Here is a 19,526-nt window from a genome sequence, read left to right as displayed (position 1 = left end):
GATCAATGATTTGGTGAGGGGATGGGTTCCAGATGTTTTCGCCGCAAACCTGGGCAACATGGTCAGCTTAGATCTGTGCACACACTACTGGCCTCGACACATAGGACGTTCAGAACCATGCCTGAACCCAGCCCTTAGGGTTGGGAGGCCTGATGCTCTCACTTCCCATAATTAAAAGCATCAAAGGTCAACGTGAAGGGTTTTCCTGGTGGCGCAGTGGTTAAGAATCCGCCTGCCAGTGCAGGGGACACGGCTTCGAGCCCTGGTCCGGGAAGATCCCATATGCCGCGGAGCAACTAAGCCCGTGGGCCGTAACTACTGAGCCTGTGCTCTAGAGCCCGCGAGCCACAACTTCTGAGCCCGGGTGCCTAGAGCCCGCGCTCCGCAACAGGAGAAGCCACTGCAATGAGAAGCCCGCACACCTCAATGAAGAGTAGCCCCCGCTCGCCGCAACTAGAGAAAGCTTGTGCGCAGCAACGAAGACTCAACGCAGCCATAAATAAATAATTTTTTTTTTTAAAGTTTAGCTTAAAAAAAAAAAGAATGTCCAAAACTTTAAAAAAAAAAGGTCAGCATGGAACATTTGGCAGTGAAAACACATTCGGAATAGTCTTTGAGTTTAGGCTTGCATTCAGCAGGCTTTTGGCTCTTTGCTTTTGTTTTTTAAAGCAGTGATTCAAACCACTGAGTTTGCCTTGAGTCTGCCTTTACAGCCCCCGAGACAAGTGTCTGTGACTGCAAGATATGTGCAAGGCCCAGCTCCTGGAAGCATGGGTTGCTATGGGTTGGGGGTCCTGGGCTGGCCCGGGGCCCCTTGAGAGCACTCAGTGGGGACATGGTACTGTCTTTGAGAGGAGAGCGGATACACGCACCACTTCACTGGCCTCTGTAAAGCAGTAACTAACTTTGTTTTGTATTCAGGCTGTTTCTCCTCTTTCCTCCATAAGCCCCATCTCTGCTGCTCACCTCCCACCCCACCCCCCCACCAGAGAGAAAGCCCAGTTCTTCACTCCCCAAAGAAATCAGGAAATGGTTGTAATAAAGTCGTAACAGATCCCATGACTCTTGAAGGCTGTGAGTTTACGGGCAATAGGTGCTAGGGTTCCGATGTGATTTATTCTTCAGCTTCTCGGCTATCCTGCTGCAGGGGGAAAGATGGTGTTAATAAGCTGTCATGCAAAAAAATTGACGCTGCTGTAAAAATAATCCTTCATTATGTATTTTCTCTTCACTGGCCTCCCGCTGCCAAAGTAAATGAGTAACGTTTTAAAGTATCGATTCTTTAACATCAAAATATTAACCTTAATTTGATTTTTCTATCTCCCTTTTGTCTTCATGTGAGGAGAATAAAGCTAGCTAGAAATAACTGTGATAATTCTCCACATAGCAGTTCCCTAGAAGGTGCCAAGAAATATACAGATCCTGTGATGGGTGGATGGGCCCTGGGCACTAGGGTGTTAGGGAGGAAGTGAAGGTGCCGCCATTGACACAGGAAGCATCCTTCCATTACTTTCAGGGTAGCCTACTTGCTTCTCAAGATTTCAGCCGCTTACATAGTCACTTTACTATATTTTGTCAAGCTCTGTTATTATATTCTTTTATATGTGGATAGGAGACTCTGGTTGCTTGCTGTCGAATTTAGGATGCTTTCCTCTGCAAGAAATAAAAAACCCAAATCAAACTGGTTTTAGTGGTAAAGGGAATTTTATTGGCTTACGTTGCTGAAAAATCTAAAGGCAGATACCTTCAGGCTAAGGTTGATCCAGCCATTCCACAGTGTTACTGCAGTGTTACTGGTTTCTTTCCTTTTACCAGCTTTGCCTCTACTTTAGATCAAGAGTGGTCATGAGATGACTGGCAGCAGTTTTGGGGGGTCAAAGTGTCTCAGAAAAAATCTTTGTCTCACATTCTCCAAAAGGTCTCACTTAGGTCATGTGACTTATCAGTCCCTGAAGTGTGAACAAAATATACACAGGCAGACTCAGAGACATCACAGGTTCAGTTCCAGACCACGGGCAATGCAGCAAATATTACAATAAAGTGAGTCACAGGCATTTTTTGGTTTCCCAATGCATATAAAAGGTATGTTTATACTATACCGTAGTCTGTTAGGTGTGCAATAGCATTTTATCTAAAACAAAACAATGTAGATACCTTAGTTAAAAAATAATTTATGGCCAAAAAATGCTAACAATCATCTGAGCCTTCAGCGAGTTGTAATCTTTTTTCAGGGATAACATCAAAGGTCACTGATCACAGATAACTATAACAAATATAACAATAATCAAAAAGTTTGAAATATTGCAAGGATTACCAAAATGTGACACAGACACAAAGTGAGCAAATGCTGTTGGAAAAATGGAGCCAACAGACTTACTCAATACTAGGTTGCCAGAAACCTTCAAATTGTAAAAATATCTGTGAAGCACGATAAAATGAGGTATACCTGTATTGTTTCTTGTTGTTTTGAGCGTTTCAGTTGACAAATATTGGTGCTAGAAATATGTCATTGAAGGCAGGGCCCTATATATTTTTCTGTCGGTCCCAATCCCTTGCTTTCCTAGACATACAGGATAAGAACAAGGAAATGAGGTCAGACAGGAGGGAGCTCCTTCCTGTGGCCCCTGAATCTGAAATGGGGGAGATGGAGGAGAGCAGAGAAACGGGGGCATATTACCAATTAATAACATTTAATTCAAGAAAATAAATTTTTGTTCTTTGCAACAATGTTCATAAAGAGACAGGCTTAATGGAACTGAAATATAGAAGAGATTTCTCTGGTGAATTTGTTAATTTCCCACAATTTGGACTTTCCTATTTGTAATCCTGTTGTCCTCCCCCCGCCGCCCCCCCCCCCCACACCACCACCGGCATGGGGCCACATCCTTGCCCAAACCTGGGTTTTAGTGAACAATAAAGGATGTATAAATGACCTGGGACCTCTTCTGCCTTCTCTCTTCAGTGGGCAGTTTGCAGTTGTGAAGAAATGCCGTGAGAAAAGCACCGGTCTACAGTATGCCGCCAAATTCATCAAGAAGAGGAGGACCAAATCCAGCCGGCGGGGCGTGAGCCGTGAGGATATCGAGAGGGAGGTCAGCATCCTGAAGGAGATCCAGCACCCCAACGTCATCACCCTGCACGAGGTTTATGAGAACAAGACGGACGTCATCCTGATCCTGGAACTGTGAGTGCTGTGGCTGGGTGGGGAGGAGGGTGGGCTGCAGGCTTCCCGGCAGCTGGACAGCGCAGTGACCAGCCCCGGAGCCTCGTCAGGGATTGACTTGGCTTTGCCAAGTTCAAGAACTGCAGTGGGTGGTGCGCTGTGAGGCCGGCTGCAGTTATCTGGAGTAATTCTGCAGCAACTTCCGTTGATGTGGTCCCACTTGATCTGCAGGCGCATCCCCAATCTTGGGGTTCTTCCTCGTTTGTCTTGAGGTCGTCTGCGTTTTGAGTTTCATGTTAAGTTTTAGGCTTACGTTCTTCCCTCCTGTCACGCTGTTCCTCTGCCTCCCCTCTGTTTTCCTACTTCTCTTTTTCTCTTTCTTTCTCTATTCTCTTCCCTCTGTCTTACCACACCCCATTTTTAACTGTTGGAACTGTCAACACTCATATGAAAGGGTAAAAGTGAACCAGAATCACTCAGGGTGAGTGATTGTTTTTAAAGCGTTTTGCTGATTTTCTCAGGCACACCCTGCCCATCGGATGTTATTGTGGGAAACTGTAGCGTGATGTTCTGTGACGCGTTCCCCTGTCCCTGGCCCTCTGCCTGAGGGCCCCACTCCTGGTCATGAGTCCAGCAACATGGGCTGGCTGGAGAGGAGAGGAGAGGAAGTCATCAAGAACACGCCACTGGGAGTGTCTCTGGGCTGTTCGGATGGAGGACACACATTAGTACCCTGAGGGCAGAGGGAGGGATGGATGGAGCAATCCTGGGTGGTTCTTAGTAACCACCCATTTCCTGGAGCCTCGAATTAAGATGTGTCCTTCTGCCAGCCCAGCAGCTCCCCCTAATGTGCAGATCTCTTAGGGCTAAGAGGTGATTTTTGAGGCCAGGGGAGATGGAAGTGAAGGGAGGTATACAGAGGAAGCCCAGCCTTGGGGGCACTGCACTATGGGGACCTGCGCTTTGCTGTCACAAGGGCCTGGGGTGCCCACTGCCTCTTGCCTCACCATTGGGTTCTGGGCACATACCTTTATGTGTCTGAGCAACAACCTTCTTAACTATAAATTGGGGTCAATAATACCTACCTCAAAAGGGTTTTGAGGAGATAAATGAGATGAGAACGTAAACATGTCTGGCTCATGGATGTGTTTAATACATGTTTCTGGGAAGTTCTCAACCTCTGCACTAGTGACATATTGGGCTGCATAATCCTTTGTTCAGGGGGCCATCCTGTGTGTTGTAGGATGTTTAGCAACATCTCTGGCTTCTACCCACCAGATAGCATCCTCTTCCCTAGCTGTCACAGCTAAAAATGCCTCCAGACACTTCCACATATCCCCTGGGGGGCAGATTCTTTTCTCCCCCTACCCGCCTCCCCATCCTCCCACCCCCTCCTTGAGAACCACTGCTTTAAAGGAAGAGCAGGGTTTTAAGGGCACGGAGGATTAAGGGGGCCTGCTCAGGGTTCAGCAGAGAAAAGACAGGAATCAGAGTGTAATCCTTTCTATGGCTTTATATGGTGACTTGGAAACCAGACAGAACCAAGATCAAAATCCAGGGCAAATCCTTTACCATCTATCTCTAAGCCTAAATTTCCTCCCTTAAGGCTGTTGTCAGAGACCATGAATGCAAAGTTCCTGGGAAAGAAATTATGTAGATCACAACTGTTTTGCGTTTTCAGAGAATTACCAGGTCACGCGTAGTAAGTCAAGAATATAATTTGCTCCCTTTGTATATCAGAATGTACAAATGATGCCGGGGAGTTACTGCCACCTGCGTGTGTATATTCTGGATTCAGCTTCTGTTGACTTGACTCCCAGTTCGTAGGTATTTTCCACTAGGTGCATTTATCCTGTGCATAGAATGGATAACATACAGATTTTTTTTACCACTTGATTTAAATTTTTTTAAAATTATTATACAGTAAATTTGATGTTGGGGGAGGGTTGTGTAATTCTATGAAAGTTGACACATGTATAGATTTGTGTAACCACCACCCAAATCAGGATTCAGAATAGTCCCGTTGCCCCCAAAACTCCCTTGTACTCTCCCCTTCTAGTCACACCCACCTTCTTCCCTCTACTCTCTGGCAATCACTGAGCCATTCTCTATTACTGTAGTTTTGTCTTTTCAAAAATTATATAAGTAGGATTATAAAGTATTCAATCTTTTGAGACCGACTTCTTTCACTCAACATAATGCTTTTGAGATTTGTGCATGAGTCGTTTGCTCCTTTTTATTGCTGAATAGTATTCCCTTGTGTGGTGTTTGTTTATCTACTCACCCATTGAAGGACATTTGGGTTGTTTCTAATATTTGGTGATCGTGCATACAGCTACCATAAACAGTCATGTGTGTGAACATAAGTTTTCATTTCTTTGGGGTAAATAACACTGAGTGGGTTTGCTGGGCCATGTGGTAAGTGTACATCTAACTCTACGAGCAGTTGCCAAACTGTGTTCTAAAGTGGGCTCACCACTTTACAGCCCTTCCAGCAATGAATGAACATTCCAGTTGCTCCATCAACCCTTTGTATTGTCAATATTTGTCTCTAATTGTAGCCATGCTGTTAGGTGGATAGTGGCGCACAGCTTTACACAGTTCATTATGTGGAGACCTTGAATAAAAGTTGAGGGGCTTCCCTGGTGGCGCAGTGGTTGAGAGTCCGCCTGCCAATGCAGGGGACGCGGGTTCGTGCCCCGGTCCGGGAAGATCCCACATGCCGCGGAGCGGCTGGGCCCGTGAGCCATGGCCGCTGAACCTGTGTGTCCGGAGCCTGTGCTCCGCAACGGGAGAGGCCACAACAGTGAGAGGCCCGTGTACCGCAAAAAAAGAAAAAAAAAAAGTTGAGTGAGCTCACAAAGAGCAGCTCTTAGGTGGAAGAAGCAGGAGGAATCTTAGAAGATGGCCCCTCCCCCACAGGGTCAGATGCATGTTTGTCTTCCCTGGGTATTCGCTCCTTACAGATTCCAGCATTCCCTGTGAGCTGATTGTCCTAGCCTTTTCACCCACCGGGCACGTGGGGAGTAGTGATGGTTACTTTTATGTGTCAATTGATTGTGCCACAGGGTGTCCCAACATTTGGTTAAACATTATTCTGGGTTGTGTCTTGAGGGTGTTTCTGGATGAGGTTAACATTTGAATCGTAGACTTAGTAAAGCAGATTGCCCTCCCCAATGGGGGTGGGCCTCATCTAATCAGTTGAGGTTCCACATGGAACATAAAAGCTCACCTTACCCTGAATAAAAAGGAATTCCTCCTACCTGACGGCCTTCAAGCAGGGACATTGGCTTTTTCCTGTCTTCAGACTGAAACTGATACATTGACCCCACTGGGTCACCAGCTGGGTTCAGTGGACTCCCCTTGCAGGTCTTGGGACTTGTCAGCCTCCATGATTGCATGCGCCAGTTTCTTAAAATAAATCTCTTTCTCTCTTTATATCTGTACATCCTTTTGGTTCTGTTTCTCTGGAGAACCCTGACTCATACAGTGGTACCAAAGGCTAAGGAGGGAAAGTGCACCCTTGTTTTCACATCACAAGTCTGTCCCATTTTATATCTATATTTACTTTGCCATGAAGAGGTGTTTTCATTTTTAATAGACTATTCAAAATATTAGGTCTGCCCAGGAGAAAGAGTCATCTTTGCCTTTGAGAAAATTATTGTTGTTGTAAATTCTAACAGCTTTAAAGGAAGATTTAGTCATCAGTGACATATTCCATCTCTTCTTTCCTTTCTTAAGAATGCTGGGATACAGTGGTGGTTAAGGAGAGAATAAAATGTAAGAGTTTGTCAGAAAATAGCCCTATGACCTAATAGTGGCCCCTTGTCTGTATCCTCTGGTTCAGAAATCTTTAAGTGGATATATTTTTTTGATTTTTTTGCTTTGGGATGAACTCCATGGCAACAGAGCTTCCTTCAGGCTTACTAATGAAGCTTGCTCCCTTATTGAAACTTCCCTCATTGAAGCCTGTTTCCACGTAGATGTGTGAGTTCTCACTCCCACATCTGGCCCTGTCCTTACCACTGAGACAGAGACCCCAAACTGCCACTCCATGCACTATTTCATGAGCTGCCCCTAATGATCTGGGCGAGATACAGAAACGATATCTTTTCCGTTCTTTGTACAGAAGCTACTTGGTGTCTGTGTTAAAGGCACAGTTGTCAAATCCTACTCCAGGATTTGACTTAAAATTTCTGTAAGCCCTGAAAGTAGTTTTTAAGAATGCTATTTCCCCCACATGCTTCTCTGGAAAAGAATCTTTCCACACCTTATCTGCTATTGCAGCTCAGCAGAGCGTATACACCAAGGAAACAAACCTGATGTCTCAAAATCACAATTCCATGTCCTCCACATCCCATTGTTCCATAATGAAGTCATACAAAAATCTCTTTGTTCTGTTACAGCTCACCCGTGCATTGTCACATGGGCAAGCCACTACAAAACTTTGATCTTCAGTGCATGAGTCATTTCATAGCTTGCCCTGTTACCTGGTGAAAAATGAAGCCAAACAGAGTCAGTGCTAATCAGAGACGCTGGCTTCTAGAATTCTGTTCCTAAACTTGGTGCTCAGAAACAGCTAAGTATTTCAAGCTGTGGATAATTTAGGTTCCCTCTCCCCAGACATGGGTCAAACCCAAATGCCTTTAGGGGCTGGACAGGTGATGTAAGTGAGTGAGGTTGGTCTACACAAAGCCTCAGAATCAGGGAGGCATCAGGGAATGGTGGGGACTGTGGCTAACTGAACCCTCAGCCACTCTTCAGTTGATTGTTGCCATGTGGGATTTTGGATCCAGTGTTGCCAGACCCTGCAGTCTTTTTCAAGAAAAGTCTGGTATCTAGGTTTTTAATTTCGGCAATTCATAGTATTCATGAGCAGACAAAATAAAACCTTCCTGAAGGTCACATGTGGCCTTCACAGAACTCCAGATTCTAGCCTGTTTTATGTAAGCAATAAGTATTAGCAGCATGTGATAAATACAGTCAGAGACAGCCCCAAAAGGCTAGCAATTCTGTTGGAAAGGCAAGATACACACTTAGCATTACAAAATGATTTTTTAAATGTCCAGTGTGGTTTAACAGTGGTTCTCAAACTTTGGCGTGCTTCAGAATCTCCTGAAGGCTTGTTAAAATACACATTACTTGGCTGCACTTCCAGAGTTTCTGAATCAGTATGTCTAGGGTAAGGCCCAAGAATTGACATTTTAAACAAATTCCCAGGTGATGCCGATGCTGCTGGTCTAGGGTTCACCTTTTGAGAAGCTGTAGTAGGTTGAATTGTGTCTCCCCCAAAATGATAGGTTGAAGTCCCAACTCCCTTTATCACAAAGTGTCCCCTTATTTGGCAATAGGGTCGTTGCAGATGTCATTAGTTAAGATGAGGTCACACTGGAGTAGAGCGGGCTCCTTATCCCACGTGACCTTATAAGACGAAGGCCATGTGGAGACAGAGACCTGGGGAGAAGGCCCTGTGGAGATGGAGGATTGAAGTGATGCAATAGTAGCATCTACAGGCTACTAGGAGAGAGGCCTGGAACAGATTCCCATTGGAGCCCTCAGAAGGAACCACAGCCCACACCTTGCTTTCAGACTTCTGGCCTCCAGAGCTGTGAGACAATGAATTTCTGTTGTTTTTAGCCACCCATTGTGTGGTACTTTGTTACAGGAGCCTTAGCAAACTAATACAGAAGCACTAGAATAGAAAACTACCTGTTGCTGGACTGCGAGCCCACTCATGTGTTAACCAAAAACTCTGTGAGCCAGTTCACAACAAAATAAAACACCTAATCATGGTAGTTCTTCCATCAGGCAACCAAGAAACAGTGGGATGCGTGACCCTTCCTCCCCGCAGGAAGCTTGCGCAGAGGAGGGCTGGAGTGGGGTAGGTGATTCTGGGTCTACCTTAAGTCAGGAATGGACATCACCCTGTCATGGCCTGCTTCAGGAGGGTCACCTGAGCTTTGGATGACCTGTCTGAAAGGTTACCCTGTTAAGATTTATAAAGTAAACATCCTAGAATTGCCATGTAAACTTGGCATAGTGGATTGTTCCAAAGAAATCAAGCCAGTTTGGATCTCCAACCTTAAATTTTCCCCTTTATTTGTTCTGCTTGGAATTTAAAGCAGGTCTTTAAGTTAGAGTAGTCTCTCCTCCCTCTCTCTCTCTCTCTCTCTCTCTCTCTCTCTCTCTCTCTCTCTCTTTCTCGTAGGAAATTCAGTTTAGTGCAGTATGCAGTGGTTGTAGCCAGGTGCAGGACATGGAATTAATGCACTCTATTTTTATTTATTTAATAAAGTAAATTTTATTATTTTTTTACTGTGGTAGAAAACACATAACATAAAGTTGACCATCTTAACCATTTTTAAGTATACAGTTCAGTAGCATAACGTATTCACCTGTGCAACATATCTCCAGAACTTGTTCATCTTGCAAAATGGAAACTCTATACCAATGGAAGAACAACTCTCCTTTTCAGCTCTCTTTCTGACTTTGTCTAAGTTAATAATTTCTGGAATTCAGTTTGTTCATTGCAAACAACTGCCGAGTTGTATTCAGATATTTGTGTAATATTAGATCACTTTATGCGGGATCATTGTTAAGTTGGCTCACTCTCTCGTAGCCAAACGGAGATGCAGACTCATAAGAATATAAATATGATTGTTTCATTGTACATCAGCACAGTGGATGTATGTGGATAGGTTCATGCTTCACTGACAGCAAATCCAGAATTGCAAGGGCCTTTCAAGAAGCAAATGCAGTGATTAAAGTGATGGTTTCAGGGTACCTTAAAAGTGGCAAAGTTGTACTAAGCTGAACACAGTTATAGGGACATAAGTGATGCTGGTAAATGAGGCGTGTCTGACGCCAGGGGCCTTTCAGTCTCCCACCCCCATTCTCTGCTGCTCTCCTGGTCCTCACAAGACACAAAAACACATTAAGATTGCTTAAATGCTTTCCTTCCTTCCTTCCTTCCTTCCTTTCTTTCTTTCTCCCTCTCTCTCTTTCTTTCTTTCTTTCTTTCTTTCCTTCTTTCTTTCTTTCCTTCTTTCTTTCTTTCTTTCTTTCTTTCTTTCTTTCTTTCTTTCTTTCTTTCTTTCTTTCTTTCTTTCTTTCTTTCTTTCTTTCCTTCCTTCCTTCTTTCTTTCCTTCCTTCCTTCCTTCTTTGTTTTTCCTTTTTGCTGCTACATTTATTCTCTCTTCTCTGAGCTCCAGCCAGCTCTTTTGACTTTCTGAACTTTGTTTTTATTCACAAAGGTAATTTCAAGAACTGTTCTGGGTTACACTTTTGGCTTCTGGATCCTCAGATATCTACTATTAGGCAAGAACAGAGAACTGAAATGCATTTGGCAACAGTCACAACAGAATTAAATTTGTGTAGAATAGGTTATTTTCCACTCAGGCATTCTCTTGAGAAATAAAACCCTGTATGTATGTCTTCCCCCATGCTCTTACTTCTTGCTAATTCGGTTGAAAGTGTTTCCTTGGCGTTTATTAAATGGGCATTTTTATTCACTTAAGTGGATTATTTGATTTCCAGATGGTCTTAGAAAAATTGGGACAATAAAAATCATAAAAACAAATCACACGTAGTATCTGTGAGCTCATAGATGTGCAGTTTTTATCATATATTCATAATTTTAATATCTGGCTCGATTTACTCTGTGCTGTATACGTAAGTTATAGATAGTGAGTATTTGAAATCTTTGCTTATCTCCAAGAAAGGTGTATAATTATTAAGGTTTGGTAAACTGGGGTAACACTGCTGCCTGCCAGCCTCAGAGACTTCCATAGCTGCAGTGATGGGCTATTAATCCCTCCTCAGGGACCACAGATTCTACTTTATGATGCTCTGGGGTACTCCAAGTCCCTGGGAACTGTTCACACTTCCTCTTGGAATCTCGCAGCCATGTCACAGATCTCATTCTTCTTCCTGTCTTGGTTAACCATTCTCCTAATCAACACTTCAAGAGCATGCAACAGGTTACTCTGTAGAATTGTGGCTTCAAATGACCCCTCAGGCGTTCTGGTTTCCCCTCTTGCTCTGCTCCCTCTCCTTGCCTCTCTGGTTTCGTCCGTCCGAGGTGGGGGCCGTCCTGGACACGATCACAGCCTCGCTGCACTGCTCAGCTTCTTTTCTGCCCCCAGAGCCCAGGTCCCTCCCAGGTCGAGGGCTGCTGGTTTGATGGTCCACGTTCAGTCCAGACCTTCTGCCTGGCTTGCCTCACGCTGCTCATACAGCACCCACGTCTAGGCACACGGCGCCCAGAATTCTGGGGTGTGGTTGGGATCAGCTTCGGGAACAAGAAGCTGGGGGGGACTCCCCCCGAGCCAGTGCCACAGAAGAGAGAGCATCCAGATCACAGGTCATGGGTGGGATTCCCTTGTTAGGCTAGTATTTAGAGTAGATCAGTAACAATCTCTCCAGAGCATCGATGACTCCCTGGGAGCCTCCCTTCTGCCTCTCGTCATTGAAAAATGTTGTTTAAAGAACAAACAGAAGGTCAAGACCTTCAAGATGGCGGAGGAGTAACACGTGGAGATCACCTTCCTCCCCACAAATACATCAGAAATACATCTACACGTGGAACAACTCCTACAGAACACCTACTGAACGCTGGCAGAAGAGCTTAGACCTCCCAAAAGGCAAGAAACTCCCCATGTACCTGGGTAGGGCAAAAGAAAAAAGAAAACACAGAGACAAAAGAATAGGGACAGGACCTGCACCAGTGGGAGGCAGCTGTGAAGGAGGAAAGGTTTCCACACAGTAGAAGCCCCTTCGCGGGTGGAGACTGCGGGTGGCGGAGGGGGGAGCTTCAGAGCCACGGAGGTGAGCGCAGCCACCGGGGTGCGGAGGGCAAAGAGGAGAGATTCCCGCACAGAGGATCGGTATTGACCAGCACTCACCATCCGATAGGCTTGTCTCCCCACCCGCCGGGGCGGGCGGGGCTGCGAGCTGAGGCTCGGGCTTCAGAGGTCAGATCCCAGGGAGAGGACTGGGGTTGGCTGCCTGAACACAGCCTGGAGGGGGCTAGTGCGCCACAGCAAGCTAAGAGGGAGTCCGGGAAAAAGTCTGGACCTGCCTAAGAGTCAAGAGATCATTGTTTCGGGGTGCGCGAGGAGAGGGAACTCAGAGCACCGCCTAAACGAGCTCCTGAGACGGGCACAAGCCGCGGCTATCAGCGTGTACACCAGAGACGGGCATGAGACACTAAGGCTGCTGCTGCTGCCACCAAGAAGCCTGTGTGCAAGCACAGGTGACTATCCACACCTCCTCTCCCGGGAGTCTTTGCAGCCCACCACTGCCAGGGTCCCGTGATCCAGGGACAACTTCCCTGGGAGAACACATGGTGCACCTCAGGTGCAACGTCCCGCCGGACTCTGCCGCCACAGGCTCTCCCCTCATCCGTACCCCTCCCTCCCCCCGGCCTGAGTGAGCCAGAGCCCCACTCAGCTACTTCTTTAACCCCGTCCTGTCTGAGCGACAAACAGATGCCCTCAGGCGACCTACACGCAGAGGTGGGGCCAAATCCAAAGCTGAGGCCCTGGGAGCTGTGCGAACAAAGAAGAGAAAGGGAAATCTCTCCCAGCAGCCTCAAGAGCAGCAGATTAAATCTCCACAATCAACTTATGTACCCTGCATCTGTGGAATACCTGAATAGACAACGAATCATCCCAAATTGAGGAAGTGGACTTTGGGAGCAACTGTAGACTTGGGGTTCGCTTTCTGCACCCAATTTATTTCTGGTTTTATGTTTATCTTAGTTTAGTATTTAGAGTTTATTATCCTTGGTAGATTTGTTTATTCATTTGGTTGCTCTCTTCCTTTTTTTTTTAATATAGATATATATATATTTTTTTTCTTTTCTCTCTTTTTGTGAGTGTGTATATGTATGCTTCTTTATGTGATTTTGTCCGTATAGCTTTGCTTATGCCATTTATCCTCAGGTTCTATCTGTCCGTTTGTTTTTTTTCTTTGTTTGTTTGTTTTTGCAGTATGCGGGCCTCTCACTGTCATGGACTCTCCCATTGCAGAGCACAGGCTCCGGATGCGCAGGCTCAGCAGCCATGGCTCACGGTCCCAGCCGCTCAGCGGCATGTGGGATCTTCCAGGACTGGGGCACAAACCCGTGTCCCCTGCATTGGCAGGTGGACTCTCAACCACTGTGCCACCAGGGAAGCCCTTTTTTTTTTTTTTAGTATAGTTTTTAGCACTTGTTATCATTAGTGGATTTGTTTTTTGGTTTGGGTGCTCTCCTTTCTTTTTTTAAATTAATTTTTAAGTTTTTAATAATTTTTAAATTTTTATTTTATTAACTTTATTTTATTTTATTTTATTCTTTCGTTTTTTCTCCATTTACTTCTGAGCCATGTGGCTGACAGGGTCTTGCTGCTCCAGCCAGGTGTCAGGCCTGTGCCTCTGAGGTGGGAGAGCCGAGTTTGGCACCAGAAACCTCCCAGTTCCATGTAATATAAAATGGCAAAACCTCTCCCAGAGACCTCCATCTCAATGCTAAGACCCAGCTCCACTCAACGACCAGCAAGCTCCAGTGTTGGACACCCTATGCCAAACAACTAGCAAGACACTAGGAACACTAAAGCACCCATTAGCACAGAGACTGACCAAAATCATAATAAGGTCACAGTTACCCCCAAACCCAACACTGGAGTGGTCCTGCCCACCACAAAGACAGGGTCCAGCCTAATCCACCAAAAAGCAGGCACCAGTCCCCTCCACCAGGAAGCCTACACAACCCACTGAACCAACCTTACCCGCTGAGGGCGGACACCAAAAACAACGGGAACTACGAACCTGCAGCCTGTGAAAAGGAGACCCCAAACACAGTAAGTTATGCAAAATGAGAAGACACAGAAACACACAGCAGATGAAGGAGCAAGGTAAAAACCCACAAGACCAAACAAATGAAGAGGAAATAGGCAGTCTACCTGAAAAAGAATTCAGATTAATGATAGTAAAGATGATCCAAAATCTTGGAAATAGAATGGAGAAAATACAAGAAACGTTTAACAAGGACCTAGAAGAACTAAAGAGCAAACAAACAATGATGAACAACACAATAAATGAAATTAAAAGTTCTCTAGAAGGAATCAATAGCAGAATAACTGAGGCAGAAGAACGGATAAGTGACCTGGAAGATAAAATAGTGGAAATAACTACCATAGAGCAGAATAAAGAAAAAAGAATGAAAAGAATTGAGGACAGTCTCAGAGACCTCTGGGGCAACATAAAACACACCAACATTCGAATTATAGGGGTACCAGAAAAAGAAGAACAAAGAAAGGGACTGAGAAAATACTTGAAGAGATTATAGTTGTAAACTTCCCTAATATGGGAAAGGAAATAATCAAGTCCAGGAAGCACAGAGTCCCATACAGGATAAATCCAAGGAGAAACATGCCAAGACACATATTAATCAAACTAGCAAAAATTAAATACAAAGAAAAAATATTAAAAGCAGCAAGGGAAAAACAACAAATGACATACAAGGGAGTCCCTAAAAGGTTAACAGCTGATCTTTCAGCAGAAATTCTGCAAGCCAGAGGGAGTGGCAGGACATATTTAAAGTGATGAAAGGGAAAAACCTACAACCCAGATTACTCTGCCCAGCAAGGATCTCATTCAGATTCTATGGAGAAATCAAAAGCTTTACAGACAAGCAAAAGCTAAGAGAATTCAGCACCACCAAACCAGCTTTACAACAAATGCTAAAGAAACTTCTCTAGGAATGAAACACAAGACAAGGAAAAGACCTACAGTAACAAACCGAAAACAATTAAGAAAATGGTAATAGGAACATACATATTGATAACTAACTTAAATGTAAATGGATTAAATGCTCCAACCAAAAGACATAGACTGGCTGAATGGATACAAAAACAAGACCTGTATATATCGTGTCTACACGAGACCTACTTCAGACCTAGTGACACATACAGACTGAAAGCGAGAGGATGGAAAAAGATACTCCATGTAAATGGAAATCAAAGGAAAGCTGGAGTAGCAATTCTCATATCAGACAAAATAGACTTTAATATAAAGACTATTAGAAGAGACAAAAAAGGATACTACATAATAATCAAGGGATCAATCCAAGAAGAAGATATAATAATTGTAAATATTTATGTACCCAACATAGGAGCACCTCAATACATAAGGCAAATGCTAACAGCCATAAAAGGGAAAACCAACAGTAACAGAATCAAAGTAGGGGACTATAACACCCCACTTTTACCAATGAACAGATCATCCAAAATGAAAATAAATAACACAAGCTTTAAATGATACATTAAACAAGATGGACTTAATTGATATTTATAAGAAATTCCATCCAAAAACAACACAATAAACTTTCTTCCCAAGTGCTCATGGAACATTCTCCAGGATAGATCATATCCTGGGTCACAAATCAAGCCGTGGTAAATTAAAGAAAACTGAAATTGTATCAAGTATCTTTTCTGACCACAACGCTATGAGACTAGATATCAATTACAGGGAAAGAAATTTGTAAAAAATATAAACACATAGAGGCTAAACAGCACTACTAAATAACCGAGAACACTGAAGAAATCAAAGACGAAATCAAAAAATACCTAGAAACAAATGACAATGAAGACCCAAAACCTATGGGATGCAGCAAAAGCAGTTCTAAGAGAGAAGTTTATAGCAACACAGTCCTACCTCAAGAAACAAGAAACATCTCAAATAAACAAGCTAACCTTACAGCTAAAGCAATTAGAGAAAGAAGAACAAGAAAACCCCAAAGTTAGAAGAGGGAAAGAAATCATAAAGATCAGGTCAGAAATAAGTGAAAAAGAAATGAAGGAAACAATAGCAAAGAAAAGTAAAACTAAAAGCTAGTTATTTGAGAAGATAAACAAAATTGATAAACCGTTAGCCAGACTCATCAAGAAAAAAAGGGAGAAGACTCAAATCAATAGAGTTAGAAATGAAAAAGGAGAAGTAACAACTGACACTGCAGAAATACAAAGAATCATGAGAGATTACTACAAGTAACTATATGCCAATAAAATGGACAACATGGAAGAAATGGACACATTCTTAGAAAAGCACAACCTCCCAAGACTGAACCAGGAAGAAGTAGAAAATACAGACCAATCACAAGCAATGAAATTCAGACTGTGATTAAAAATCTTCCAACAAACAAAAGCCCAGGACCAGATGGCTTCACAGGCGAATTCTATGAAACATTCAGAAAAGAGCTAACACCTATCCTTCTCAAACTCTTCCAAAATATAGCAAAGGGAGGAACACTCCCAAAATCATTCTATGTGGCCACCATCACCCTGATACCAAAACCAGACAAATATATCACAAAGAAAGAAAACTACAGGCCAACATCACTGATGAACATAGATGCAAAACTCCTCAACAGAATACTAGCAAAGAGAATCCAACAGCACATTAAAAGGATCATACACCATGATCAAGTGGGGTTTATCCCAAGAATGCAGGGATTCTTCAATATATGCAAATCAATCAATGTGATAAACCATGTTAAATTGAAGGAGAAAAACCATATGATCATCTCAATAGATGCAGAGAAAGCTTTCGACAAAATTCAACACCCATTTATGATAAAAACCCTCCAGAAAGTAGGCATAGAGAACCTCAGCATAATAAAGGCCATATATGACAAACCCACAGCCAACATAATTCTCAATGGTGAAAAACTGAAACCATTTCCTCTAAGAACAGGAACAAGACAAGGTTGTCCACTCTCACCACTATTATTCAACATAGTTTTGGAAGTTTTAGCCACAGCAATCAGAGAAGAAAAAGAAATAAAAGGAATCCAAATCGGAAAAGAAGAAGTAAAACTCTCACTGTTTGCAAATGACATACTATACATAGAGAATCCTAAAGATGCTACCAGAAAACTACTAGAGCTAATTAATCAATTTGGTAAAGTTGCAGGATACAAAATTAATGCACAGAAATCTCTTGCATTCCTATACACTAATGAATAAAATACCTAGGAATAAACCTACCTAAGGAGACAAAACACCTGTATGCAGAAAACTATAAGACACTGATTAAAGAAATTAAAGATGATACAAACAGATGGAGAGATATACCATGTTCTTGGATTGGAAGAATCAACATTCTGAAAATGTACTACCCAAAGCAATCTACAGATTCAATGCAATCCCTATCAAACTACCAATGGCATTTTTCACAGAACTAGAAAAAAACATTTCACAATTTGTATGGAAACACAAAAGACCCTGAATAGCCAATGCAATCCTGAGAAAGAAAAACGGAGCTGGAGGAATCAGGCTCCCAGACTTCAGACTATACTACAAAGCTACAGTAATCAAGACAGTATGGTACTGGCACAAAAACAGAAATATAGGTCAATGGAACAGGGTAGAAAGTCCAGAGATAAACCCACGCACATATGATCACCTTATTTTTGATAAGGGAGGCAAGAATATACAATGGAGAAAAGACAGTCTCTTCAATAAGTGGTGCTGGGAAAACTGGACAGCTCCATGTAAAAGAATGAAATTAGAATGCTCCCTAACACTATACACAAAAATAAATTCAAAATGGCTTAAAGACCTAAATGTAAGGCCTGACACTATAAAACTCTTAGAGGAAAACATAGGCAGAACAGTCTATGACATAAATCAGCAAGATCCTTTCTGACCCACCTCCTAGAGAAATGGAGATAAAAACAAAAATAAACAAATGGGAACTAATGAAACTTAAAAGGCTTTTTACAGCAAAGGAAACCATAAACAAGATAAAAAGACAACCCTCAGAATGGGAGAAAATATTTGCAAGTGAAGCAACTGACAAAGGGTTAATCTCCAAAATTTACAAGCAGCTCATGCAGCTCAATATCAAAAAAACAAACAACCTAATCCAAAAATGGGCAGAAGACCTAAATAGACATTTCTCCAAAGAAGATATACAGATTGCAAACAAACACATGAAAGGATGCTTAACATCACTAGTCATTAGAGAAATGCAAATCAAAACTACAATGAGGTATCACCTCACATCAGTCAGAATGGCCATCATCAAAAAATCTTCAAACAATAAAGGCTGGAGAGAGTGTGGAGAAATGGGAAGCCTCTTGCACTGTTGGTGGGAATGTCAATTGATACAGCCACTGTGGAGAACAGTATGGTGGTTCCTTAAAAAACTAAAAATAGCACTACCATACCACCCAGCAATCCTGGCATATACCCTGCGAAAACCATAATTCAAAAAGAGTCAAGTACCACAATGTTCATTGCAGCTCTATTTACAATAGCTAGGACATGGAAGCAACCTAAGTGTCCATTGACAGATGAATGGATAAAGAAGATGTGGAACATATATACAATGGAGTATTACTCAGCCATAAAAAGAAACGAAATTGAATTATTTGTTGTGAGGTGGATGGACCTAGAGTCTGTCCTGCAAACTGAAGTAAGTCAGAAAGAGAAAAACAAATACCGTATGCTAACACATACATATGGAATCTAAAAAAAAGAAAAAGGTTCTGAATAGCCTAGGGGCAGGACAGAAATAAAGACGCAGATGTAGAGAATGGACTTGAGGACACGGAGAGGGGGAAGGGTAAGCTGGGATGAAGTAAGAGAGTGGCATGGATGTATAAATACACTACCAAATGTAAAATAGATAGCTAGTGGGAAGCAGCTGCATAGCCCAAGGAGATCAGCTCGGTACTTTGTGACCACCTAGAGGGGTGGGATAGGGAGGGCGGGAGGGAGATGAAAGAGGGAGGAGATATGGGAATATATATATACATATAGCTGATTCAGTTTGTTATAAAGCAGAAACTAACACAACATTGTAAAGCAATTATACTCCAATAAAGATGTTTTAAAAAAAAGAACAAACAGAAATAGTTCTAAAAACAACCTTATATTGCTTTTTTCCCTTACTTGTCTTTCCAAGTAACTGAATATTACCTTACTTTCTTATGTTTCTTTCTTTTTTTTTTAATCATGTGTCTAACTTGTTTTCATTATGGTCGAAATCACTCTAAGGCAGAGGAGGAACCTCAGCAGTTGGTATTTGCTTGTTCCATCCTGAAATGTCAGTTTCATTTCCAGCCTCTAAACGAATGTAGTTACCAGTCATGGCTACAGTGAAACGTGAATGCTGCTCTATTGATGAAATCAGGTGTAAGTGAAACATCGGCTAAAGGACCTCGTTCTCCCTAGATGACAGAATATTTTCCCCCAATATTTTGATGATAAAATTCAAGTAGAATTGATTGTTTCAGAAACACAGGGTAGAATGTTCACTTGTATTTAGTCATGTGCAGTCGGTGTGGATCTTTCTATATAAACTTCCTTGAGAGAG

At 42.9% G+C, this 19,526-nt stretch overlaps 1 protein-coding gene across 6 annotated transcripts in view; it reads left to right on the top strand.

Moving 5' to 3' along the window:
- The window catches only part of DAPK1 (death associated protein kinase 1), a 209,982-nt gene that overhangs the window by 102,378 nt on the left and 88,078 nt on the right, over nucleotides 1-19,526 (top strand). For all 6 annotated transcript variants that reach the window (XR_012332459.1, XM_073805991.1, XM_073805992.1 and 3 more), the window contains exon 3: nucleotides 2,963-3,184. Coding sequence is in view for 5 of the 6 variants with exons in the window: in XM_073805991.1 (XP_073662092.1) it covers nucleotides 2,963-3,184 (222 nt within the window). In the remaining variant the exon portion in view is untranslated. The remainder of the gene's footprint in view (nucleotides 1-2,962; nucleotides 3,185-19,526) is intronic.

This window comes from Tursiops truncatus, chromosome 6 (assembly GCF_011762595.2).
Source record: "Tursiops truncatus isolate mTurTru1 chromosome 6, mTurTru1.mat.Y, whole genome shotgun sequence".
Classification (NCBI taxonomy): Eukaryota; Metazoa; Chordata; class Mammalia; order Artiodactyla; family Delphinidae; genus Tursiops; species Tursiops truncatus.
The sequence above is the reverse complement of the archived record's forward strand: the minus strand, read 5'-3'. Positions and strand labels throughout refer to the sequence as shown.